This window comes from Gopherus evgoodei, chromosome 23 (assembly GCF_007399415.2).
Source record: "Gopherus evgoodei ecotype Sinaloan lineage chromosome 23, rGopEvg1_v1.p, whole genome shotgun sequence".
NCBI classification, from domain to species: Eukaryota; Metazoa; Chordata; order Testudines; family Testudinidae; genus Gopherus; species Gopherus evgoodei.
In genome coordinates, this window is record NC_044344.1 from 13,701,028 (window position 1) to 13,727,766 (window position 26,739).

Genomic DNA, 26,739 nt, shown 5'->3' on the forward strand with positions numbered 1-26,739 from the left:
AGGGGTACGATCGGCGCGTGGCATTGCTGTCTCTCCGCTGGAGCGAAAGCCCCACCCCTGCCAGCCCCTCCCACACCAGGCTCTCCCAGCCTGGGCTGTGGTGTGTAAATCTCACCCATCAGAGGATCTGCTTTACAGAGAGGGAGAGGAAGTGACTTGATGGAGACAGGAGTTCTGGCTCCCAGCCCTGTGCTTTAGCCCCAAGATCGTCCTGCCAGGGCTGGTCCATGCCGGGAAACGGCACAATGTCCATGAGCGACTGGGCCGTTAAACGCTGCGGGTAGGTGAGGGCGGTTGTGTGTGATGCCCGGGGAAGCCGAAGGCAGCCCTGCCTACCCGGAGAGCTCTGTGCTGTTAGTTAACAGACCATCTGACAAGCTGCACTTGCCCTTGTGCCCACTGGTTCCTGGGCACCAGGTGGCACCGTGCCCCATAACCCACATCACCTCTGGCAGTGGGTGCCGTGGGAACCGGGCCCATTCCTTGGAGAACCCCCAGTGCCGGTGCAGCTTGGGCTCTCAGCCGGCTGCTCGCAATAGGAGCACGATCCTGCTCGACGCCCAGGCACTGAGCACCGGGGCTGTTGATTATCTCAGTGAGGCTATTTCTGTTTCTAGCCTCGCAGCCTAATTTTAGCCTCCTGCTCAGCTCAGCTCGGCTCTGCATGGCTGCGGGAGGGAGGGAGGGAGGGAGGAGGGCCCCCGCCACATGCTCACTCCAGTGTTTCCAAAGCAAAGGGACCGAATGAGCCAGTGCAGATGGGAGTGAGCTGGATCCAGTGGGACCTGGCTAAGCCCAGCTGTGCCTGGAGCAAGGCTCTCCCTAGGTCCTGGGATGCCTTTCTGCCGGGAGTTTCCCTGCTGCTGGAGAATCCCTGAGCCCTCTCCCGAGGTGACTTCGTGTCCCTGGCAGAATCTCATCTCCTCTCAATCGCCTCTGACAGCCTCATTCATCCCGAATGCACCACAAAGGGCACTGCAGTGCAGTTAGCGGGTGGTGAGATTTCCGCTCCATGAGTGCATCTGGCTTGGCAGGTCTCCTCCTGGACGCTCGCCTCTCAAGTGAGCCGAGGCTCTTTCGCTTTATTCTCAAGCAGTTTTGGTTTTAAGCCCGAATCCCTCTGGGAGCATGTTTCCTCTCTTGTTTCTCATTATCTGTGCTCCTAGGATGTTCTGCCCATGTTGCCCTTGACGGCTTAAGCTAATTTGTGTGAAATGCCATGAGTGTGGGCTGCCCTCCACTTTTGGCACTGTGAGAAATCTACAGACACGTCACAGCTGTCACTGTCACCACTCAGAGTCATTGCATTGGTTGGGCTAGAACTCAGATCCTCCTGCTTGCAAAGCACAAGCCTTGAGTCTTTGGGCTAAAGGAGAATCCCTGTTAGCAGTGTAGGGTCTATGATCCTCAGTGAAGCAGTTCTCAGTCCATCCAGTGGAGGGAACTGGTTTGCATAAACACCTGCCAGCTCATCGCATGATGGAGGTGCAGTCCATGAGCACCATGTGTCATTGTTCCTGCCTTCAACGGGCAGTGGAGCTTTTCCTCCCAGCTGACATCTGCCCCTCCCTGGGGCCTTAGTCCTGGCTCCTTGCTTTTTTAGGGGAAAAGTGATGATTTTCTTTAGAACCAGGAAAATAACCCACACCCTGCATTCAATGTCTGTGGGGAACTGCTGGGCTTCATCTCTCGAGCAGGATCGGGCCCTTGTCCCCGTTTAGTACCCCTCAGGGTGCCTTTCATGGCTGCAGCCCCATTGCCGCCCCTGAGTTCTGGCAGGCTGCCCGGGGAGCTCCAGAAATCCCAGGGCAGGCAGGTCTGTGTGCTCGGGCTCCATCTTGGAGGCCAGGGTAGTGCGTGGCCTGCTGGGAGCTGTAGGCTCAATGGGGCCTGTGCTGGAAGGGAGTAGGACTTTGGCCTGGTGGCTTCCTCGCTGGGTCCTGGCACCAGCACTCAGTGAGCAAGCTGCGAATCGTGGAACTTCGTCAGGCCTGAGCCCTCCCCCAGCACAGCCGAGCATAAGGAGAAGTGAAGTCCCCTGTGCTACCCGTTTGGAAAGGGGAAGTGACGTCGCGTCCTGTTGCTGCACACGCGACACCAGGGCAGCGTCTGGAGAAGCCAACCGTTTGTGCCCAATTACCACACGAGAGGCCCAATCCCTAGGGTGACCAGACAGCAAATGTGAAAAATCGAGAGGGGAGTAGGGGGTAATAGGAGCCTATATAAGAAAAAGACCCCAAAATCGGGACTGTCCCTATAAAATCGGGACAGCTGGTCACCCTACCGATCCCGGGACAGGCCGAGCTGCCCAGGGCCCTCGCTGGCTCCCCATCTCTCCAGATCGGGCCCAAACCGACTGCTGTGGGATGGGGAAGCAGGAAGGAGCTTGAGCAACACCAGTGCTGGGAACACCGCAGCGCACAACATCCTGCCGCTGAGCTCATGCCTGTAAACAGACACTGATTTCATGGGCTGAGACCCATCACGCGGCTGCACACGGCTCCCACGTGGTCTCTCAGAGGGAGAGCGGTAACCGCATTTAATGCAGCTGGGGGCTGGGAGCCAGGACTCCTGGGTTCTACACCCCACTCAGTCGCTCCCTGTGTGGACTTGGGCAAATCCAGCCCCCATCCATGCCTCAGTTTCCCCGTTCATAAAATGGGAGATAATGATACTGGTGCACCAGGCAGGGCCAAGCTGTGAGGCTTGAGTAGCTGATTCTAAAGCATCCGGAGGCCCCCAGTTAAAACACTTGTGGACTGGTGATGGGGAGCCTAAATCATTGCACTGAAACTTGACTTGACTTTATTGATCCTTGTGTGCTGCACAGGCATCACCACAGCACTGAGCAAGTTACTGGGGTTTGGCCTTGTCCCCCCTTGGTGCCATGCGCAGGGCAAATCCCGAGGGGGGGAAACTCCTGGGTTGGTGGTGAGGAGCACTGGAGGGGGGAGTCCTCAGGACACCATAGGCTGAAGCCTCTCGTTCTGCAGCCAGACACTAGAGCGGATGTTGGAGGTCTCCACCTGTCCAGGACAGACTGTCTGTGTTTGTGCCAGGGTTGTGCTGAACTGGGAGTCTGTCTCTCTGAGACCTGACCAGTCCTGGCAGCTCTGGTTGGTGATGGAGCAACCCAACCACTTCCTGACATGGGGCTGGAGCTCAGGGGCTCCGTCCTTGGAGGTGGAAGGGTGGGCTGGGCTGGGGTGGCAGGGATGCAATGCTGGTAGGAGGGTGGAGACCTGAGCCCAGCCCCTTGGGTCAAAGGCACTGGAGGAAGATGAGGTGACATCACCCAGATACCTGGGATGCAAAGGACCTTGCATTATCCAGGTTGGGCCTAAACAGACAGATGGATCGGGCTCAGCCCTCTCCACGCAGGGGCTCTGCTTCCCTCATGGTCATGGCAGCTGGGATATAACTCACTCTGGCACCCACTCCTGTCTCATCCCCGTCTGTCTCCCCTGCAGGATTCCATGAACTTGCCGCCCGACAAGATGAAGCTGCTTAGCCAGTACGACAGCGAGAAGAAGTGGGAGCTGATCTGTGACCAGGTGAGACTGAGGTGCCCAATCCAGGGAAGTTACCAGGAGCTGCGGGCACCCACGCACCACCCCCCACGGCCGCCCTAGCACCTGCTGCAAGAGATTCAGTGCCCTTCATTACCCGCTGCTACACAACACTCACGGCAGGAAACTCACACCCAGACACTTCCCCCTGGCCCCTTCCTGTATTGCTCAGGTTGGTACCTGATCACAGGCTTTCAGTCTGATGCTTTGCAGCATGACTCACAGCAGCAGGGCCAGAGCGGGGAGAAGTCACTCTCATTGCTTTAGCCCACCGAGGTTCCGAGTGGCCCGGCAACCTCTACTCCCCGCTAGGATGGTCCGAGGGCCGGCTCCCTGCCAGCACTTTGCAGTCACTGGAGGTGCCTGCAGAGGAATTTGATGGGCTGAATCCTCTGAAGCCAAGGAGGCTAATCCCATCATTTCCTCCATGAGTCATTTCTCTCCCCTTCTGTCATGTCTGCACCCACACTCAGTCAGTTCCTTATCAACAGAAAGATTCACTTCGCTGCAGGAATGGGCTTTCTGCCAGAGGCCTCTGCCCGGGCTCAACTAGCCTTTTCCTGGTGATCTGCAAAGAAAGCCGGGGTCGATCCTCTCGCTCGGCCTTGGTGCTGGGAGGCCTTCAGGAGAGGGCAGGGAAGGGGCATGTGTGTGCACTAGTTCTTATCCAGCTCAGAGAGGGGTGGGGGGCCTGCCGGATCGGGCCCTTAATGCCTGCCAAGCACTTTGAGGCTGCAGACGCCGTGTAAGTGCTAAGTATTATTAGAAACCGGTGAAAGATCAAATGCCTCAGAAAACCCTGTAACTGATGCATCTCACTGGGGCAACTGCTTTCCTGGGGAAGGGAGAGGAGCTGGTAGTTTTTGCTGGGGGCAGGATATTTTAACCAGTCAGCCTCTGCACTTGCTTGTTTTGCTTTTGGGGGTTCATGTTGAGTGAAACCCTCAGGTTTGGGAGTTGGGGCCCAGGGGCAGAGGGGGATGCTGAGCTTTTGAGCAGCAAGGCTGCAGGCTGACTCAGGTTGGCAGAGGCCGCTGGGGATTGCCATCCCAGGGCTGCCTTGTTTGTCCTGATGGACAGTTAATTTGGCTCCTGCTCCTGGGGGACATGGAGGGAATGACAAAGCAGCTTTCCCACCGGCCCTGATCGAGGCTGACGGCGGGCCCAGCGGAGAGGCCATAGACTGAGTGGACCATGGAGACTGACCTCCCTGTCCCTGCAGGGTCGGGGCGCAGTGCCCTGCTACTTGTGCTGTCTGTGCACTCTGGATAAATGGGGACCATGGGCTGTTCAGCTAGGGGCTCACCCAGCACAGTCATCCCTGACCCTAGCCTAGAGCTCTGCTTCGGGGTCCCAGGGCTGCGCAGCGGCAATGAGTGTCATCACCCCTCTAGCCTGCCTGTGGTCCGGGGGCCTGAGTCTGACCGGAGCTTGCTGGGCCAGCTGGGCCATGTGCTCCCTGAGGAGATAGTGCAGGGCAGGAGTCATCACGTGCCAGCTGGGCATACAGCCAGGGCCGCCCAGAGGATTCCGGGGGCCTGGGGCCGTCGGCGGCAGGCGGCTCCGGTGGACCTCCTGCAGGCATGCCTGCGGGAGGTCCACCGGAGCCGCGGGACTGGCAAGCGGCAGGGCGCCCCCCGTGCGGCAAAATTCTAGACCTGGCCCTGTTCGGCGGCAGGGGGCCCTTCCGTTCCGGGACCCACCGCCAAAGTGCCCCGAAGACCCGTGGCGGGGGCCCTCCGCCGGCGAATTACCGCCGAAGCAGGACCTGCCGCCGAAGTGCAGCCCGCTCTTCTGCGTTAATTTGGTGGCGGGGGACCCCTGCTGCTGGTCTTCGGGGCACTTCGGTGGTGGGTCCCGGAATGGAAGGACCCCCCACCGCCGAATTACTGCCAAAGACTGGGTTGCACTTCGGCGGCAGGTCCCGCTTCAGCGGTAATTCGCTGGCGGGGGGTCCTTCCCCCTGGAGCGGAAGGTTCCCCCGCCGGCAAAGACCGGGAGCAGAAGAATCTCTGGGGCCTGGCCCCGCAAGAGTTTTCCGGGCCCCCCGGAGCAAGTGAAGGACCCTGCTCCAGAGGTCCCGAAAAACTCTCGTGCGGGCCCCTGCAGAGCCTGGGGCCTGGGGCAAATTGCCCCTCTTGCCCCCCCCTCTGGGCGGCCCTGCATACAGCACAGAACAGGCTCTTCTTGGCTTGTTCCATGGCCAGAGCCTCAGGGCCCTGATTCTGGCTCTGACTGGGCACAGGCAACTCCTGCCCATCAGTGAAGCACTGCCCAGGAGTCCAGCATCTCGGAGGGGGCTTGTGCATTCCTAATCCCAAGGCCAGAAGGGACCATCCAGTCTGATCCCCTGGATCGCACAGGCCAGACACCTGCCCCACAGTGATCCTCAGGGCAGGTCTGTTAGAAAAACGTCCCAACTTGATTTAAAAATTGTCAGGATTGGAGAATCCACCTTGCAAAGTTGTTCCAACGATTAGTTACCCTTGCTGCTAAAAATGTATACCTTATTTCCAGTGTAAATTTGTCTGGCTTCAACTTCCAGCCATTGGATCGTGTTACACCTTCCTCTGCTGGATAGAAGAGCCTGTTTTCAAACCTCCGTGTGCCAGCCTCTGTCCCCAGGACTGTTCTGCTCTGCTACAGTCACTTCCCTTCCCTTTGCCTCAGTTACCACATCGATATACCAGGAAGGAGAAGTCCTGAGGCATTTGGATGAAAGGGGATCTTGATGCCTAACCTAGGCCAGCGCAGTGTGGCTCAGGCAGCAGCGGCTCATGCTTTTAAATCCAGTGGTCCCAGTTCGAGCCCCATGGATGAATCATCATTAGAGAAACATACGTCTCTGTTACGAAGGGTGGTAGTGCTGCAGTGTTGACAGTAACAGGAGGGGCTCTCCCATCAGGCCTGGTCTACACAGAATATCAGGGTTGGAAGGGACCTCAGGAGTTCATCTAGTCCATCCCCCTGCTCAAAGCAGGACCAATCCCCAACTAAATCATCCCAGCCAGGGCTTTGTCAAGCCTGACCTTGAAAATCATTAAGGAAGGAGATTCCACCACTTCCCTAGGGAACCCATTCCAGTGCTTCACCACCCTCCTAGTGAAATAGTGTTTCCTAATATCCAACCTAGACCTTGTTATGTAGACAAAACTATACAGGATTGTTTCAGGGGGCAAGACAAAGATGCCACATTTATTATGATAACACAATTTGATTTATGACCAATAACTAATATCTAATACCTATACACACACACACGCATCCACACATACACATTTACACATCAGATGTTCTGCAGCTGCTGCATAGTTACCAGTCCTGGACATAGCTTGAGTTCGTAGCTTGATTTCGCAGCTTGGGTTCGAAGCTTGTGGCAGTAACTGGCCAGGAAAGCTGAGCACAAGGAAAAGCTGGGTCTGCTCTCCCATGTTGGCAGCACAATGTTACCCTCCAAAGTCTTCCATCTCACCCATCATTTTGTAGGCTTTAGTTTGAATCCAGAGTCTATAGGTCTTGCTGTGTCATGCTGCCTCTGGGTTCGGTGTGATTGATCACCTGTCAATTGCAGATGGGACTTTCAGCCTCGGACCTGGCTTTGATCTTCCTTCTATTGTACGTTTTCTTTTTAGGGTGGACTCTTCTTACTTTGTTAGGGCTCTTGTCTGCATCTTCAGCCATTGGTGTTTGAACTTTATTTCATCAGGACAGGCTGGTGCCGGAGATTGATTCCATCATTCATACATACCTCATTCACACATCTAAACTAAACTAATAAGATTATAGCAGAGTTTGTAAAAATGAAGGTTGGAGGAAGCTTTTACAAAATGGAGTGAGTGTTTTAAAATGGAGTTTGAGTTACAATGTAGACAAGTGTAGGGAATGGCAAACCGTGGGCAGAAGTTACAATACTGAAACAGTGCAAGTCTTAGTGATTTAAGCAGGAACTGGATTGACTGTGAAACTTACAACGGCAACTGGCTGAACAGCTATGGCTCGTAACAAGCATCTTAATGGTCAATTAGCCAGTTCCTGGGGAAACCGGTTTTATGAATGACTGTTGTTTCATTCATAAAACTTTACTTATGAAGTTACATTAATAAAGTGAACAATTAAAAACAGTTTCATTCATCAGTTCTACAACCTCTCCCACTGCAACTTGAGACCATTGCTCCTTGTTCTGTCATCTGCCACCACTGAGAACAGCCGAGCTCCATCCTCTTTGGAAACCCCCTTCAGGTAATTGAAAGCAGCTATCAAATCCCCCCTCATTCTTCTCTTCTGCAGACTAAACAATCCCAGTTCCCTCAGTCTGTCCGCGTAAGTCATGTGCTCCACCCCCCTAATCATTTTTGTTGCCCTCCGCTGGACTCTTTCCAATTTGTCCACATCCCTTCTGTAGTGGGGGGCCAAAACTGGACTCAATACTCCTGATGTGGCCTCAGCAGTGTCGAATAGAGGGGAATAATCACTTCCCTCGATCTACTAATACAGTGCAACATGCCATTAGCCTTCTTGGCAACAAGGGCACACTGCTGACTCATGTCCAGCTTCTCGTCCACTGTAATCCCCAGGTCCTTTTCTGGAGAACTGCTGCTTAGCCACATGGTTAGGATGACGTAAGCTGCCTTGCGTCAACCTAACCGTGGAAGTGTCTTCACTTAACTGGGCCCTGCTGAAGTAAGTGCTCCTCCACGCCGGTTTAGTAACACCACTTCCCCGAGCGGTGGAGAGTCACGGCTGCTGTACTTAGGTGGACATAGTGTCAATGCAGACTCTGTTCCTTACACAGACAGGTGCCGGCTTTCAGGAGCTGTCCCATAATGCCCCACAGTGATGTCCAAGCGCTACTGGTGAGGTCGTGCACCACTGACCCAAGGAGCCAAGTGTGCACGGACATGCAATTTACTGACTGCAGTGGCTGGACGCCGATGTGATTTTGTGGTGTCAACATGGCATGACTGTAGTTAATCCACCTCCCTGAGGGTGGGGCAGTAGCTAGGTACATGGAAGAACCCCTCTGTGGACCTCATGCGGTCTGCTCCGGGGTTAGGTTGCCATAGCGATCTCGCTCAGCAGTGTGGATTTGTCATGCCCAAGAGGCAGAACGAGGCCCCTGTACGTTTGCAGTGTAGACGGGCCCTAAGACAAGCAGCTTCTTAAAAAGAGTTAACATCTGTGTGCCCAGTATCTGCAGTGACACTGATAGCAGCTGATTGATGGGCCTCTGCTCACCAGCTGGTGTCAGGCAACAGTCCCTCTTGCACGATATTCTACTGTGGGTGGAGGCAGGCCCAGCTCTGGGAGGGGGTGCGGAGGCAGGCCCAGTGCTGCACCTGGGGGTGGGAGGGGAGGCAGGCCCAGTGCTGTGCCCAGGTGGAGGGGAGGGAGGCAGGCCCAGTGCTGCCCCTGCGGGGGGGAGGGGAGGCAGGCCCAGTGCTGTCCCTGGGGGGGGGAGGCAGGCAGGCCCAGTGCTGCCCCTGCGGGGGGAGGGGAGGCAGGCCCAGTGCTGTCCCTGGGGGAGGCAGGCAGGCCCAGTGCTGCCCCTGCGGGGGGAGGGGAGGCAGGCCCAGTGCTGTCCCTGGGGGGGGGAGGCAGGGCCAGTGCTGTGCCGGGGGGGGGAGGGGAGGCAGGCCCAGTGCTGCGCCTGGGGGGGGGGGAGGCAGGGCCAGTGCTGTGCCAGGGGGAGAGCGGAGGCAGGCCCAGTGCTGTGCCGAGGCGGGGGGGAGGGAGGCAGGCCCAGTGCTGTGCCCGGGGTGTGGGGAGAGGCAGGCCCAGTGCTGTCCCTGGGGGGGGGGAGGCAGGGAGGCCCAGTGCTGCCCCTGGGGGTGGAGGGGAGGCAGGCAGGCCCAGTGCTGTGCCGGGGGGGGAGGGGAGGCAGGCCCAGTGCTGTCCCTGGGGGGGGGAGGCAGGGCCAGTGCTGTGCCGGGGGGGGAGGGGAGGCAGGCCTAGTGCTGTGCCCGGAGTGTGGGGGGAGGGAGGCCCAGAGCTGTGCCTGGGGGGTGGGGGAGGCAGGCCTAGTGCTGCGCCTGGGGGGGGGGAGGGGAGGCAGGCCCAGTGCTGCGCCTGGGGGGGGGAGAGAGGCAGGCCCAGTGCTGTGCCGAGGCAGGGGGGAGGGAGGCAGGCCCAGTGCTGTGCCCGGGGTGTGGGGGGAGGCAGGCCCAGTGCTGTGCCTGGGGTGGGGGGAGGGAGGCAGGCCTAGCGCTGTGCCTGGGGTGGGAGGAGGGAGGCAGGCCCAGTGCCGTGCCCTTGGGGGGGGTGTGGAGGCAGGCCCAGCGCTGTGCCCCAGGGAGGAGGAAGGCCCAGTGCTGGGCCATATGGGGGAGGAAGGCAGCCTGGTGCTATATCATGGGATGAGGAAGCTGGTCTGTGGTTATGCACAGGATTGGACATCAGGAGATATGGATTCTAATCCCACCTCTGTCACAAACTTGTCCTTCGGCAAGTCGTTTAATTTCTCTACTTTGTAAAATAGGGGTAATATTCACCTAGCTCATGGTCAGGGCGTGTGCAACTTAATGGAGGAGTGCGTGTAAAGAGCTTTCAGCCCTGGGTTGGAGGGGAATAGGAAGGTGTGAGGCTCTATAATAGGCGTGGCCGGTGGGGTTTACAGAGCATCTAGCTCTGGGCAGTGCTCATCCTTGGCTGGGCAGGACTGACATTGGAAGTGGAGAGACAGGAGACTGGACTAGAGAGTGCAGTGGTGCGGTCTGGGGCAGGGGACTGCAGGGCTATCACAGGCAGCTGATGTAGCTTCCGAGCTGGGGAGGGTCCCTGTGGCACTCCCCCACCCCCATGCCCGGTGTGTGCATGATAACCGGTGTCTGTCTGAGCCTGGCGTGGTGCCCTAAAGAAGAGGGCTGGCTGTGAGTTCTAAGCCAGGCCACTTCACTCACTCCCACTCAGCATCGAAATCCTGCCGGATCCTGGCAAACGTCGTTTCTCTGTGAAGCCACCAATTCCCCATCTGGCTAGTTCCCGGGGGCAGAAGACCTGGGCAGCAGGTCACTTCTGAAGAGCGAGTCTCTCTCCCTGCCCTATGCAGCTGTTTCTCATGCACAGGTCAGATCCCCTCAGTGTCCCGCTCACGTGTGGGTGTTCGCCCGGGTGCACACACATTGCGTCAGTGCTCAGGGCTGCATGTTCTCCTCCATCGTCTGAGGAAGCTCCCTTCTCCCCCCTCCTTGCAGGAACGGTTCCAGGTCAAGAACCCCCCCTCTGCGTACATCCAGAAACTGAAGAGCTACTTGGATACGGGCGGAGTCAGCAGAAAGGTGACCTCCGATTGGCTGATTGCCATGGCGGTATTATCCTCCCCCTTTTATTCTCCTCTCTCCTTTGCTGCCCCTTAGCTTTTGTACCGCGGTCGAGAGTTGAGGTCCCCGAATGGGGGTACGTGCACCTCCAGGGCACAGGAACTGTCGGAAGTGGTGCCTGGTAGCAGGGGGGTCTGTCCTTTGTAGGGAGGAGGGGAGCCTGGACCAGACAACCCCTCTTCATGCCATGAGCCCTTTAAGGACACTGGTATTGCAGGGTGCAGCGGACTAGCTGGAGGTTGGGGTCAGGTGTCCATCAGGTGGCTACCTCCTGGCTGGCTGGCTCCGGAGAGGGAGAGCAGAATTACAGGGGCGCAGCAGCCCAGGAGAGAGGTTCCCTGGGCTGGGACCCAGAAGAGAGACTGGGGAGCCTGCCTAAGTTACAGCACAGCCCACAAGGCTCAGTGGGGGCCCAAGTGGAGGAGCAAAGGAGGCTCACTGGAGCAGGGCTGGCAGCTGGATACTGATGGGCTGAGTCACAGCACAACCCTTAGGCTGTGGAATCCCTTGGCTGTGAGGAAGGAGTTTAGTCCAGGGACCAGGGCAGAAGAAATGGGAAGGGTGAATTGGAGCTGGAGCTGCCTGATGCCGGGTGAGGCCCCCTCATTTCCAGCCAAGGCTCCCCCAGCTCCCTATCCTTCCCTGCCCTTTTACACATCCACTCCGTTACGTCCCACCAGCGCCCCTCCCCGCAGTCTAACCTCATTACAGCTGGCAGGAAGCGGGATTCCCAGCTCACACAGCTTTTCCTGATTTCAAGAACTTTCCTGTTCTGCATCGAGATGAAACTGCAACTTTTTGAAGTTTTTGGTGTGGAAAAACCTCAGAGAGACACCCCCCCCATCCATCCCAGAATAGCCAGTAGCCTGAGGTCAGGGCACTCCCCTGGGATGTGACAGCGCCAGACTCCAGGTCCCAGGGCCTGTTCTGAGTCAGGCTGTTCCAGACTGGGACTGCGTCTCTCTCATTTTGACTCAAAATTCCATCCTGGGCCTGAAGAACCTTCCTTACGGAAGTTTAATGGAAACTGGGACGTTCCTGTGAAAAGTTTGGGATTTAACAGGTCGGCATTTTCTGATGAAAAACCACTGAGTCACAAAATGTCCAACCCCCTTTAAACCTCACGTCCTGTAGCCTCCCCCAGGCACTCCGAGCCAAAAGGCCTTCTCTTCTAGTTTCCCCCAGGCAGATCTCCACCAGTCAAATTTGAAACTTATTTCACTTTGGCTCTGTAAATACTTAAGTCTGTTAAGGCCTAAAATAACTGTGCGCAGAAAGGAGATGCTGGCCTGAGGGAAGGCAAGCAGCTGTTTTCCGAGGATGGTACGTGGACCAGTAATGTTGGGAATCGCTGCTCTGGAGGTTATCTGGAGTTAACACAGGTGGTAAACGAGAAATGAGGCTGCAGCCTGGCCAGTGATGTTGCAGATCTGTCTAACGCCCCTTTGCTTTTTGAAACGCAGTTTAAGAGGCGAGTGCAGGAGTCCACACAGGTGCTCCGAGAGCTGGAGATCTCGCTGAGGACCAACTATATCCGGTGAGTATCTATGGATCACGTGCTAATGTCCTGGGGTCGTGCAGATGACTGTCTCCCTCTAGTGGCCGCTCCCAGCCTGCAAGTGACTCAACTCTGGTGATAGGGCTTGTGTTTGGGGGGCTGCAGGTCTGCGTTTTATCTGGCGGCTGTGCCAACCAGGTGTGCAAACAAGGAGTGTTACACTCTTGCCTGCTAATCACTGCAGGCCTGCAAGGAGGCAAGAAGGAGGAGCTGCTATCAATGCTAGCCCGAGGTCTGCTTGGACACCAGCAGCAGAGGTGCTGTTTTTTTGAGTACAAAGGTCCCTGGTTCAAGACCCATCAGTGATGCATTCCTGCCATGCGCCATCTGCTGCTCTCCTGTGCTTGGCTTTCAGATGCCATAAGGTCGTGCCGTGTCTGGGAGGGGTGAGCACTGTGGGGAACTAGGGATGGCTTGAGTTTGTCTCAGTGCTACCATCCCATTGTGACAATCTCATGACTTTGGTGGTGAGGCTTTCGTGGGCCCCTGGCTGTCTACCAGCCACACCTGGATCATGGAAGATCTAGAACAGATGCAAGTCTGGGTGGAGATGGGACCTTCACTCCTCTGCTGGTTAGAAAGCATTGCCCCATTTCAAATCTAGCCTTGTTGATGGGCAGTTTATATCCCTTTGTTCTTGTGTCCACACTGGCACTTCTGTGTCCCCATGCTTTGTGCAGAAGCCTCTCTGAAGTTACCTGGAGTGCAGCGTGCGACGGACTCTCAGGATCACACCCAGGCTGGGTGGAAATGGGCACTGAGGCCTGGCTGTCTCAGTGTCTGCCCTGCCAGGGTGACCTGGAGTATGTCTAATGCTAAATCTACCCCCGTGCTCTGGGGCAAACCCACTGGGACCCAGCATTGATCTGGAACATCCATACTGTCATCTGAGCATGGGGCAAAAGCAAATGAGCAGTGCCCCTCCCTGATCGTGGGGCTGGGGCTGTCCGGTGCCATCTGGGGCATGGCCCAAACCTGTCACGTCTCAGAGCGATGGAGGCAGTTGGAGGCGTCTGTAAGCAGGTCCTGTTGAGAGCAGGTGCCTGCCTTCTACCAGTAGTGTAGGCAGAGGAGCATGGATGGGGTGGGGGTTATGGCAGCCAAGCAGGAGACAAGCGGAGGGGTTTCTGGGAGAGCAGGAAGGTGGGTCTGGGGGTTCAGGCATGGGGCTCTGAGACTTAGGAAACCTGAGGGCCATTCCCAGCCTTGCCACAGACACCCTGCCTGGCCTTGGGTGCGTCCCTGCACAGCTCTAGGAAGGGAGCAGATTACTTAATCCCAGGGCTGTGGCTAGTGTGTGAGGAGGGTAGAGCCAGCATGCTTCCAGCCCACTCTGCCACTGCCCACTGGCTCGTGCAGAGCAGCACTGGGTGAGCTGCCCCTGGGCTCCCCGTTACAGTTGGGTTCAGTCTGAGCAGGGCCCAAGGGGAAGGGAGAGACACTCTAGAAAGGAAGAAAAGGGAAGAAAAGAGAAACGGGCGTGAGGATGGGGGTGCAGCTGGGCCATCCCTGCCTGATCTCCCTGGCTAACGCACCTCCTCTCCCCCAGCTGGGTGCAGGAGTTCCTGAACGAGGAGAACAAGGGGCTGGACGTTCTGCTGGAATACCTCGCCTTCGCCCAGTGCGCCGTCACGTAAGTTGCTGCTGAGCCCTGTGCCCCGCCGGGGAGGGGAGGGCGCTGGGACGGGTTGGGCCCACGTCAGACCAGCGCCGCAGTGCTGAGCTGTAAGCACGCGAGTCGGGCCTGTGTCTAATGTGGGAGACCTGCCTGAGCGCCATGCTCATGAGAGCCCTGCTCCTGCGTTAACAGGCCCTGGCTCTGAACCTCGGCTGTAGCTGCCTGTCCTGGCCTGTGCATGGGAGGGGAGGGGCCACACGAGCCTGGCCCCTGCGACATCAGGGCTCGGGCCCCAGCTCTCCATGAGAGGCCAGCAGGATCTGGGGTTGTGCGAGCAGGGCTCCCTCGGCTCCGTTTGGCCAGGAGCAGGTTTCTGAGAGCAGAGGAGCCAGGCAGAATGAGACCCAAGGGCTGGGAGCTGAAGCCAGACAAGCTCTGACTAGAAAGGAGGTGCCAGTTGCTCACAGGGAGGGTGATTAACCAGCCTCCCTAGGGACAGGGTAAATTCTCCATCCCTGGGAGTGTTTAGATCAAGACTGGCCGTCTCCAGACAGCTCTGCTCAAGTCATTGGGGGTGGCCAGGCACCTTGGTGCCATCTAAAGCAGAGTCTTATCCCCCTCCCCTCACACACCCCGAGCCTTCAGGGTCAAGTGTGCCGTGCCCGCCTCCGGGAACATGCCCAGCTCACAGACCTACAGGGCTAGACGGTACCGCATGGGCCAGCCCCCTGCCGAGATGCAGGGTGGGCTGAGTGTGAGTGGCACTGAGACCGTTCTATGGTACACGCTGAGGGGGGCTGCACAGATTTTGGCTTCAGAGATGGGGTTGCCAACCGGCAAAGGCTGAGAAACATGCTCCAGCTCAGATGTGCTGGCTCCCCTGGGGGAGGGTCTGTGGCCTGTGCTAGGTGGGAGGACAGACTTAGATGATTCTATCTGGCCTTAAAATCTATGAAAACCCTTAACAAATGTCGCCCCTCCCCATCCCCTTGTCCGTCCCTGTCCTGGGTGCTGAAATTTCTGCCACTTGCCAAGATCTCCCTAAAAGCCCGTCCATCTCCACTCCCTCAGCCTGCTGCCTCAGGGCACCCCAGAGCTGGTTGCTGTTCCATGATTAACCCATCTGGGATGGATGGTTAAACCTCCCTGACCTCAGACCCCTGTGCCCGCATGGTCTGCCTGCGGGATGACAGGGCACTTTCTACGCATAACCATCCGTGGTGGCGTTGCTGGTCCCTGGGGGCATGTGTGGGGCCATGCAGGGCTGTGGTGGCAGCAGTACCTGCCCTGAGGCGTGTGTGGCTAAGTGTGGCTCTAGCCGGCTGAGTGGTAGCGCTGGGCTGTGGGGGCTGGAGGCCGGCTGGGGAGCAAGCTGGTGTGGGCCAGTCTCTGCAGTCCCAGAGGAGTGAGAGCTGGGCTGGGCTGGGCAGTCTCATCCCCCACCCCCGGGCTTGAGTTGTGGGAGCCTCTGCCGAGGAGCCGTGAGATACCTATGCAGGGGGACCTCCCCTCACTGTGCTCTGTCGCTGGGTCTGCCCTTCCTCCACCACTGGCCGGGATCCTGCTGCCTCATACGAGGCCTCAGTATATTCTGCTGACTCACACATCTGTCTTCACGTGTGTGGCTCCAGGTACAATATGGAGAGCGCAGATAACGGGAGCCCGGGCTCTGACAAGGGCAAGTCCCCGGACAGATCCATGGAGGACCTCAGCAAGAGCAACTCCTCATCCCCCACACAGGGCTCCTCCAAAGCGAGGAACCTGACTATCAGGTAACACATGCAGCCAGCATGAGACACCCGTCAGCCCTCCTGCCCTGCTCAGAGATACCGGAGGAGAGGCCATTGCGAGTGGGCAGCTCCGGTCTGGGTTCTTCTGGCCAAGCAAACAGGCTGCAGCTCGTGGGCCTGATGCTGCCCTGGGCCAGGAGGGAGGCCCCCAGCTCCCAGTGGGGAAGAATTACATCCCTGCACCCAACAGAACATCAGCCCCGCTTTCGGGAGTGCCCGTGGCACCATTGCACTGTGGCCTCTTACGACTCGTGACACACACAGCTTTGTCTCAGTTGCTCTGGCGCTGACACGCTGCCCATCTGGAGTCAGTACAGCCTGGAGTTGCTGGACTGAGGAACCCGCCCCTCTCCCCGCCACCTTTCTTTTTTTGCATACCATATATTTAACTTGGGGCACTCCATGCTGCAGGATATTACTGAGGCTAATGGCTTGGTGGGGGTCAGGGAATAATGGAGCCGTTTGAAATTTTTCACAATTAAAATAAATTTAAGAAAAACCACCACCACCAAGGAATAACTGCCCAGCACCATTCCTTGAGTTCTGAGTGTGTTGGCTGTGGCTGAGTGATGCTTGGGCAGCAGGGTCAGAGCTATAGCCGCTAGAGGACCACCAGAAACTGCACTGATCTGATGTTGGCCAGAAGGCCAAGTGTGTGTAAAAGATAATCTGGGGGGCGGTCTCTAATAACTTCCCCCTAAACTGATAAACATGGAGCTTGGTGACCCAGAGAACAGCTGTATCTGAATTACACCCCCAGCCCCGGTCCCAGGAAGCACGGGCTGTCTAATGCAGGAGACCTAGTGCCAGGAATCCAGGTTCTGTCCCTGAGAACTTATGTTAACTACTTATCTGTTACCATTGGCCTCTTCTAACGTATTTCTCCTCAGAAGCCCCAGGTGACAGGGAAGTGCCATTGTCCCCATTTCACCCAGCTCAGGCATAGTGAAACTAAGCCATTTGCCCAGGGTCACACACAAGGTCTGTAGCAGAGCAGGGAATTTAACTTAGTGCCCTGACCACTAAAACATCCCTCTTCCCTGACTGCGCCTGACTCACCATGTGACCTGTGCCTCAGTTTCCCCATCAGGATGCTAGCACAGGGTAGGGTTGTGAGGCCTAAAAGGACAATAGGTCAAAATCTTGTGGATCTGAAAACAAGGTGAAATGTTAAAAGTGGACGCTGAGGAGGCTGAATCGGCCTGGTTCTGATCCAGATTGATGAGAGACAGTTCTAGTTCAAAGCCCGCTCACCTCATGCGGCTCTGTGCATGCCCGTTCCCCTCCCACATTCTAACCACAGGCTTCTTTTGCACGCTTCCCTCGGGCCGTGTCTCACGGTAGGTAACCAGGGCTCGCTCTCGGAGGTGGTGGAGATTTGGCTCTGCCGTCTGCCCCAGTGTTCCTGGTGCTTGGGGTCAGGCTCTGGCATTGCTTCCCAGCTCTGTTTCTAGTCATGTATAAGGTCGTCTTACGATGCTGCTTCACGCTCCCTGTGTGTGCAGTCAGACCTACTGTTACTCCTGTTACCCCTGTGGGCCAGCCCAATCCCAGAGGTGGGGTGGGTCTGACCCCACTGGTCCTCTGAGACCAGCCTAGCCATGGGGGGAGCAAGCTGGAGTCTGATCCCATTGGCCCCATGGGGCCAGCCCAGCCACAGGTGACAGGGGAGAGCCAGAGTCTGACCCCAGTAGCGCTGCGGGACCTGTCTAGCCAGGGGGAGGAGCCTTTTGTGCATGCGTAGAATTGCCCCTGTGAGCAGGTGGTGCCGAGGGCCTATTTTGGCCTGTGGAGCCTTGGCCGCTCGTGGTGATGTGCAAGGAAGAAAGAACCTGGCCTGCCCCTTTCCCCCCGCCCCCTGGGTGTGTTTGCAAGGCTGACAGCTAAATAATCACCTAACCATAGCACGCTGGGCATGGAAACCAGAGAGACGATAGCCATGGCACCCCGGGCACTTTGCCAGCTGATTTCCAGAGCAGAAATACCCCTGAAGACTCAATAGGGACTTACTGAGTTTCCGGCTCACCCAGCTGCTACCTGCAGTGACTGCTCAGGAACCCAACCCAGAATTACTGGCTTAAAGCCTGTACATATGCCCTTGGAGGCTGTGCCCCTGCAGGCTGTGGGGCTGTCAGCCTGTGCCATCCGCTCTGCAGGGCAGAGATGCGAGGGAGCAGCCGTTGGTGCGGTGACAAGGCAGGGACCCTCTTTAGGGACTGGATAGTTTGAAATGTGACCATGGAAAGGCAAAGGAAGTTCCCTGCATGCAAAGATCGGAGGTGTGATGGGCAGGGCCTGGTGGTAAAGTCAAGGAAGATCCAGGCCCTGGGCCGTCTAGCAGCCTGTAAGAAGAGCGTGGTGCTGAGTGAACGGCCTGGCCTTGCTCCGCTGCTGCGTGCTGGGCACTCAGGTCTCCTGGCCGTCTGCCTGTGCCCCGGAGAGGCTGCCAAGCCCCCCCCCCCCCCGTTCCATGCTGCCATGTGCCTCCAAGGAGGGTGTATCCCCATCAAGTACTGTTTCTCCCTCCTGTCCTGCAGGCTGTAATCCTCCTTCAGGTGCTGCCACTTGAATCAGCAGATCCACACATTCTTTCAACAAGTCCACCCAAGCGTTCCCTCCAGCACCCCTTGGAGCGATCAGGAGAGTAATCCCAGGCCACCTATGAACTCCTATGCGCCCCGGTGAGCCTCCCGCAGCCATCTGAGATCAGCAACTCGCTAGGGTGCAGACTGGGCCGGGCCAACGCCCTTCGCTCTCCCCGGCCAGCCTCAAGGCAGAGCCCAGCCCACTCAGTCCTCGGCCTGTCTGCCAAGACAGCCCATGGGGTGGGGTGTCTGGGGCTGCAGACTGTGGATGGATCAGAGGGGACCCCGTTCCCAGTCTGAGCCAGCCAGGCCCCCAGCCGGTACTTTCTGTAGCTGTGCTGCCTGCCGAGCCTTTCCCTGGCGTCACCCGCTCTCTTCCTTTGGCCCAGACTCAACCCGGTGCACAGCAGGAAGGCGCTGCGGAACTCGCGCATCATCAGCCAGAAGGACGACGTCCACCTCTGCATCATGTGCCTGCGCGCCATCATGAACTACCAGGTGAGGGCAAGGCGATGGCCTGAGCGCGGCCCTGCGGGGGGCCAGGTGCTGGTCCCCAGCCACTGTGCTTGCCAGAAAGGCAATTCCCTGTGGGGTGGTAGACTCTTGTGCAGAGAGGGAGGCTTGGGTCCTGCTCCGTGCGGCTGTCCAGGCACCGCAGAGCAGAGCCCCACCACTCTGGGGCAGGGAGCCCCTTGCCCTTCCCAGCAGCCAGGCGGGGAGAGACGTGTCTGGTGTTGTGATCTCCCTGCTCAGCATGGGCCCTGCTTAGCTGTGAGCAACCCTCGGGGCCTCGCTGTCTCCAGCTGTTACCGAGTGCTGCCCCTCCGGGACAGTCTCAGGGAAGTCACCAGCCCAGCGTTGGCTCGGACTCCGCCAGCCACCTGGGGCTTGGGAGAATGGAGGGACCCCAGAGGCACAGTGCCAGCAGCCTCCTCCATTTAATCTGTGGGGTCCCAGCAGGAGACAGTCCCGGGAGCTCAGATGGTGCTGGGGGCTTCTCGCCTGCCCCTTGGGCAGTGAGCTGTTTGATTCATCTCCAGCCCAGGCCAGTGACCTCCCAGTCTGAGGGTTGGGGGTGAGTGCAGGTTCCACCCAGCATCCCGGGGCGGTGGTTCCAGGGTGGGCTGTGCTGACCAGAGGGTCAGTCCCACCGTGTGGGGGCCTGAAACATGAATGTGACCTGACAGCCACATTCCTGCTCTTCCCTGCCTTCCTTTCTCCAGTATCCCCCCTTCCTTCTCTTCCCCCTTTCTCCCCTTCCCTCCGGTTGTGTCCTCCCTTCTGCCTCCAGCTTTGTCCCTGCGGCCCCTCCTGATGTCCCTGTGGCTCTGAGCCTGAGGGCCTGGTCCACAGTGGAGACCCCTGAGTGCTACGGTCTCTCTCCTCTCTCTCCATGGCATCAGCTGCTCCTCACTGGGGTCCTTGTGTCACAGACTCACAGACTGTGCCCACTCGTGGCCCCGTGCGGGATGCCCCTTTCAGTGCAACAGCCCTTCTCGGGATCCACTCTCTCTCGGGGTCAGGCCCCTCCACCTCCTGGAGCTGCATCTCTCTGAGACTCAGCGCATCTGTCTCTGCCGTGGGCCCCTTAGGGAGTCCACGCGCTCTGGATCCCCCGGGCCTCCTGTCACGGAGTCACCGGGCGATGCTCTGGAACTGCTCCCCACCAAGCCAGTCAGGACTTTGGGGAGCCTCCTCTCCCCTGGAGAAGACTTGTTCAGGGCAGGAATCTCACACAGCTTCACCTCCTGGGTCTCTCCTTGGAGCATTCAGCATCCTCTGCCCCTCCGTGTGCTTCCCACAGCGAGCCCACCTCAGTGGGGTCCTGGGGAAGCCACCGGGTCCTGCACCCCCACTTTGCAGTCAGACGTGACTCTCAGCCATCCAGTAAAACAGAGTTTTATTCGATGACAGGAACAGGGTCTAAAACAGAGCTTGTAGGTACAGCGAACCGGACCCCTCAGCCGGGTCCATTCTGGGGGGCAGTGAGCCAGACCCCCACATCTGCACTTCACTCCTCGTCCCCAGCCAGCTCCAGACTAACAACCCCCCTCCAGCCCCTCCTCCTCTGCTCAGCTCCTTTCCCGGGCCAGGAGGTCACCTGATCTCTGTCGCCGACACTTTCAGCTGGCACCTTTGCAGAGGAGGGGCCCAGGCCATCAGTTGCTAGGAGACAGAGTGCCAGGCATTTAGGTGCACTGGCCCCTTGCTCTGCAGGAATCACACACCCTTATTCCACCACCTAGATTCTTAAGAACTGCCATGGGGACACTGAGGCACCAACACAGTATTCAGAGAAAACATTAAGAACATTCCCAGTTCGTCACATCTCTCCCCCCTTCGAGACCGAACTGAGCCAGGTCACTCCAGCCAGTGACCTGGGGAAGTTTGAACCCACCAACATTCCCGGGGATGCTCCAGCATCTCTCCCATTCCTTGGTGTGAGTTACACTAGGACAGTCCAGTCTCATGCCATCCCTTAGGTCGGGTGTGCTTGATGGCACTCGCAGGCCGCATGTGGGAAGGTTTATGCTGCCCGTACCCTTTTGCCACCCTAATACCCCTGGGGTTCAAACTGAAACGGGGTCTTCTCCCAGCACCCTGGTCTGCGATTTGGGCTCTTTTGGTTAAGAGCCCCCATCTTGGCCTTGGCTAGCTCTGGGCTTGGGCAGCTGCTTCCCACCTTGTGGCCCAGAAACAACACCTCTGCCGTCCCCACCCTACGCTTTCCAGCTTTTACTGTCAGTCCCACCTCCTTGAGGCAGCCCAGCCCCCTCTTCATCTGGGACATCTGTTCCTCCCAGGTCTGGCTAAAGATGCACGTTATCAGTGTCTGCCAGGGCCAAGTTCTCCATCCCCCTCTGCTTGTCTAGAATCTCCCCTGGCATAGGCATGGGGTCGGCATCGGACACTGTGATGGCTTTAAGCTTCTGATAGCACCCACAAAACCAGATCATCCTGTCTCCCTTGGGGATCAGCCCCACAGGTGAGGCCCATGGGCTGTAAAACGGTTGGATCACATCTAAAGCCAGCATGTCCCTGACCTCTCTCTCCAGGTTCTGGGCTGCTTTCCCAGTGACTCTGAACGGGGAACACCTGATGGGGAGGGTGGCTCCCACCTCAGGGAAGAGATCCCCCCGGGAGTCTTCCCCCTTCTCCATCCAATCCTCCCTCTTCAGGTCCAGGGGTCCCCTCACTCTCCTCCCATCCAGCAGCTCGAACGGGAAGAACCCTGTGGATTCCTGGGGCACCACCAGCTGCCTCTCTATTCCCCCCAGTTCTACTTCCCCTTGGGGAGCCCATTCCCGGTACAGGAATCCCTTCTCCCGCAGGACTCTGTCCCTGCAGCCTTCCCCAAGGGGGTTTGCAGCGCTGTGGCCAGCAAGTTCCCTCAGCTTCTCCAAGGAGGGATCCCTCTGCAGCTCGGTCTGGGATTCAGCAGCTGGGACAGGGAGTGGGACCTACTCTCTCTCGCTGGCTGGGCCTGGGGTCACAGCCCCCCTGAGCCCTGTCCCTGGTAGCTCCCTCCCTGCCATGTAATCACTTCCCAGCAGCACGTCTGGACCAGGCAAAGCTGTTTGGCAGCTGACCTGCCTTGCCTGGATGTCCCCCCACTCAGCTGGGGTCTAAGCTCCCCTCGTGCTCAGCGCTGCCCTTGCTGTCCCAGTGGGGGCAGGCAGCGAGCTCCTTGCTTTGGTCACAGCATCAGAGCCAGCGTGAGCCCCCTCTCCGGTGTGCAGAGGGGTGGGGAGCATCTCTCCCTCCCACTCAGCCCCAGGGGGCTGGTTACAGGTAGGCAGGTATCCTGAGCCCAGCAGCCCCTCCCCCCTGCCAGTCAGGTCATTTGCATTGTCACTGACCATTTCCATCCTAGCCAATTGGTTCCCTGGATTTGAATTCAAACCCTTGGCCGTTACAGGAGCGGGGCCTGAATCCTGTCCCAAAGAGACACAGTCACCCCCCAACAGGGCCTCCCAGCTGATATCCTGGAGAACCCCAATGACCAGTCAGCCCGACCCCTCCTGGGTCTGCACAGGGATGCAGGCCATAGGCAGGGCGAGGGGCTTCACCCTGGGGACCTTCACCCAGGTCCCACAGCCCCTCACCATCTGCAGCTGCACCACCACAGTTCTCTCTGTCCCAGGGTCTCACCCCCGCAGGCGTGTCTCCCCACTGACCCCTGGGCAGCCCCCTATGTCTCTCTGCTCCACTATTGCCAGTCCAAGCTGCTGCTACTTCTCCTGCAGCTTTTCCTCAGGCTCTTGCTCTCACGATCCTCTCGCTCTCTCGGGCTCTGCTCCCATCCCATCCGTCTCTGATCCCCTGATGGGGAACCCAATCGTGAAGACCCTCGTCTGGTTGGGGACCAGACTCTCAGGGATGCCTGGCTGCTGCTCCAGCTGCTCGCAGATCCTCTTGTAGCCCCATCTGGGTCAGGAATCTGCTCCTCAGAGCGGTGCTTTTCCTCCAACTGCACGATTAACTGTGCCTTGGTGAACTTCCCCATGCGTAACCCTCTCTTTGTGCACAGGATCACAATGTCCTTCTCAAGAAGATGGTGATAGGCCATCACTTCACCGTTCCCAAGTGGCTCTGGACTCACAGACCTGCGTGCTCTTGGCTCCCCCATGGTTTCCAGGAAGAACGCCTGGTGTGCCAGCCCTTCTCGTGATCACCACCTCTTTGCCAGGGTTGAGCTGCAGACTACTCCGTCCCAGGGGAACCCTGCTACTGCAAAAATCCTTCTCTCTCCCAGGGTCGAGCGGCAAGCTCCTCCGCCCCTGAGAATGCTCGCTGCAGTCCTCAGGGGGACCCCGTTACTTCAACAGTCCTTCTCGCTGGTCACACACTCCCAGAGTTTAACTGCTCCCTGAAACCGTCCCTCTCTGAGCCTTCAGCACGCCTGGTCCTCATTATCCCCCCTTTGTTTTACTGCTCCCCAGTCACTTACTGCAAGCAGCGCCATTCACGGGGTGCGATACATCCCACCGCTACCACCAGTTGTCACGGAGTCCCCGGGCGATGCTCTGGAACTGCTCCCCACCAAGCCAGTCAGGACTTTGGGGAGCCTCCTCTCCCTTGGAGCAGACTTGTTCAGGGCAAGAAGCTCACACGGCTTCACCTCCTGGGTCTCTCCTTGGAGCATTCAGCATCCTCTGCCCCTCCGTGTGCTTCCCACAGCGAGCCCACCCCAGCGGGGTCCTGGGGAAGCCACAGGGTCCTGCACCCCCACTTTGCAGTCAGATGTGACTCTCAGCCAGCCAGTAAAACAGAGGTTTATTCGATGACAGGAACAGGGTCTAAAACAGAGCTTGTAGATACAGCGAACCGGACCCTTCGGCTGGGTCCATTCTGGGGGGCAGTGAGCCAGACCCCAACATCTGCACTTCACTCCTCGTCCCCAGCCAGCTCCAGACTCACCACCCCTTACAGCCCCTCCTCTCTGCTCAGCTCCTTTCCCGGGCCAGGAGGTCACCTGATCCCTTTGTCTCCAACACCTTCAGCTGGCACCTTTGCAGAGGAGGGGCCCAGGCCATCAGTTGCTAGGAGACAGAGTGCCAGGCATTTAGGTGCACTGGCCCCTTCCTCTGCAGGAATCACACACCCTTATTCCACCACCTAGATATTAAGAACTGCACAGGGGACACTGAGGCACCAACACAGTATTCAGAGAAAACATTAAGATCATTCCCAGTTCGTCACATCTTCTCACCCCCGAAGGGGTGATGCAACCCTACTCTCTAGACCGGAGTGACTCTCAGCCAGCATGAAACAGGAGGGTTTATTGAGAGTTGAACACAGCACAGGAAACTCTCAGGGCCTCAGGCCTGGCCTCCCTCAGCACAGCATATCCCCATCTCCCTGCAGCCAGGTGGGCTCTGCCTGCTCCCCCTCTCCAGCCCAGAGCCCCCCCTGCTTGCCAGCTGGGCCTCTGATATCCCTGGCCTCGAGCCCCACTTCTGTCCATTGTCTTCTCTCCAGGTAAACAGGGTTGTAAACAGGAAGGCCTGAGTCTCCTCTCCTCTCAGCCCTTCTCTGGCCCCTCTGGCTGGAACCGGCTGCTCAGGTCACCGGGGTCCTCTCTTCTCAGCCCATTGTCCTCCCACTGACCAGAACCAGCTGTGTCTCCTGAGCTGGGTCTCCGGGTCACCAGTCACTGGGGTCTCCGTCCTCTAGGCCATCGGCCGGGGTCCTGAGTCCCTCTCCAGTCCTCTGTACCAACAAACTCCCTCTCCCCTCACCTCATTAAACCAGTTACACCTGGGGACACTGAGTCCCCCTCCCTCCGCATGCAACCCACTGGAAAACACAGAAACCCAAGAAAACCCCCCACTTCGTCACACCTTGTAACTGACCTGGCTCAGCTTGGGATGTTGGGCCCTGTGGGGGCTGGCGGGGTGGCAGAGCAGCTGGCAGGGGGCTTGCCAGCACCTTGGGTGGGATGGGCCTGTGATCCCTGCCCCTCTGGTCCTGCCTTAAAGACACACAAGCATTTCAGAGAGCGTGTGGGGGAAGGGCGAGGAGTAGCATCCGCCCTAAACCTGCTAACACCTGCCTCTCCCCCTAGTCTGGATTCAGCCTGGTGATGAACCATCCAGCCTGTGTCAACGAGATCACCTTGAGCCTGAATAACAAGAACCCAAGGTATGCTCCCCTGGGGTCCCTGCTGCGCCAGGAGCTGTACAAACAGAACAAAAAGCTAGGCCCTGCCCCAGAGAGTTGACACAAGAGATGACAGCTGCAGACGACAGATCAGGGAGCACAAGGAAGCAGTGAGCAGGGCTGGTCAGCATTGGCCTGGCTGTGGAATCGCAGCAAAGGAGGGATTTAAGGAGGGTCAGGAGGCAGCTTTGCTGATGTTTCGGGGAGCACCCCCCAGTGCGCAGGGCATCACGGGACATGTCGTTTGAGAGGTTAACACATGGGCAGTGGAGGCTGGCAGGGGGCTGACGGCCCTCTGAGTGATCGGGAGCCCATAGGGAGGGGGCATAGGCCATGGAGGGGCTTGTGAGTGAAGACGAGCAGCTTGTGGCTGGTGCTACAGAGAAGGGTCAGCCCCCGGACGGAGTCAGACCCAGTATTCTCCCTGTAGGACCAAAGCCCTCGTCCTGGAGCTGCTGGCCGCCGTGTGCCTGGTCCGAGGAGGGCACGATATCATCCTCTCTGCCTTCGACAACTTCAAAGAGGTGGGTCCCCCAGCGATCGGGTCAGAGCCAGTGGGGCCCAGGAGCCAGCTGGCCCTGGGGGATCTCGGAGCCCCTGTGGTGGAGGATGGGGGCAATGTGGGTGGGGCCTGGCCGAGGGGTGGGAGCCAGGAAATCCTGCCTCTTAATCCCAGTTCTAACGGCAACTCTCAGTGCAACTCAGATAAATCCCTGCCCTTCCCGGGGCCTCAGCTTCCTCATCTGATCCCCAGCTGGGGCAGGTCTGAGGAGAGGAGAGGAGACACACCAGGTACTAATGAACGTGGCCGTGAGTGGCAGCCAGCGGAATTGATGCTCCATCGTTGAGCAGCCTGGTTCTGCCCCCTCGGTGCCGCCTTGCTGTGTCTGTGCGTCTGGAGCTGGGAAAGCCCTGCTCAGTCACCTCCCTCCCCTGCCTCCTGCACAGGGCTGCACCCCACAGCCTGTCTCTGAGGCTCTGGCCAGTCAGATCGCTGCTGTGGGCAGGGCCGAGCCACCCCTCCCCTCCCACGTTGTGCCCTAGGCGTAGGGACGTGGGTGATGCACCTGGCCGGCCCTCTCTGGGCCAGAGCTGAGCTGAGCATGGCGGTGGGCCCGGGAGGGGTCTCTGGGAGCATCATGGAGCACGTCTCTCTCTGAGGAGCCCCTGCATCACACCTTGTGGACTGGGTCCATGAGGGGCTCTCCTTGGCAATGAGGGGCTCCCCTCTCCCCTCTGCAATCCCACATTCCTTCACAGCCCTGCTCCCTGGAGCCGGTCCTCCCCCCCAGAATACACAGACATTTCCCCATGCCCAGCGGGCACCCACACACCAGCCAGCCCCTCACCAGCTCTGTGTGTTTTGCCTCACGCTCCCCTCCATCCCTTCCCTTCCGCAGCATGCCCTGGCTGCAGACAAAACGGGGGGCAAGGACCTCATGCTGTAGCCAGGATGGGCAGAGGCAGGGCATGTCTCTGCTGCCAGTGCTAGGGCAAGAACTAACCCTCCTGCCATTGCTGCCTCCTGGGAGCCCCCAGCACCGGCTGCGGCTTATCTGCAGGTGCGGGCGTTTGGAATGGGGTCAGAACGTGACCTCTGCCCTCCGTGGCTTCCTGCCCAGGGCTGACAGCTGGCAAGC

General features: G+C 58.3%; 1 protein-coding gene across 9 annotated transcripts in view; it reads left to right on the forward strand.

Moving 5' to 3' along the window:
• The window catches only part of FMNL1 (formin like 1), a 68,522-nt gene that overhangs the window by 21,071 nt on the left and 20,712 nt on the right, over window positions 1–26,739 (forward strand). For 2 of the 9 annotated variants that reach the window (XM_030541322.1, XM_030541320.1), the window contains 9 exons: window positions 3,471–3,554; window positions 10,760–10,873; window positions 12,349–12,422; window positions 13,993–14,076; window positions 15,693–15,833; window positions 18,407–18,532; window positions 18,826–18,934; window positions 25,005–25,081; window positions 25,530–25,623. In XM_030541322.1, coding sequence (XP_030397182.1) covers window positions 3,471–3,554; window positions 10,760–10,873; window positions 12,349–12,422; window positions 13,993–14,076; window positions 15,693–15,833; window positions 18,407–18,532; window positions 18,826–18,934; window positions 25,005–25,081; window positions 25,530–25,623 — 903 coding nt within the window. The remainder of the gene's footprint in view (window positions 1–3,470; window positions 3,555–10,759; window positions 10,874–12,348; window positions 12,423–13,992; window positions 14,077–15,692; window positions 15,834–18,406; window positions 18,533–18,825; window positions 18,935–25,004; window positions 25,082–25,529; window positions 25,624–26,739) is intronic. The other 7 variants (XM_030541331.1, XM_030541321.1, XM_030541330.1 and 4 more) reach the window with 5 other exon arrangements.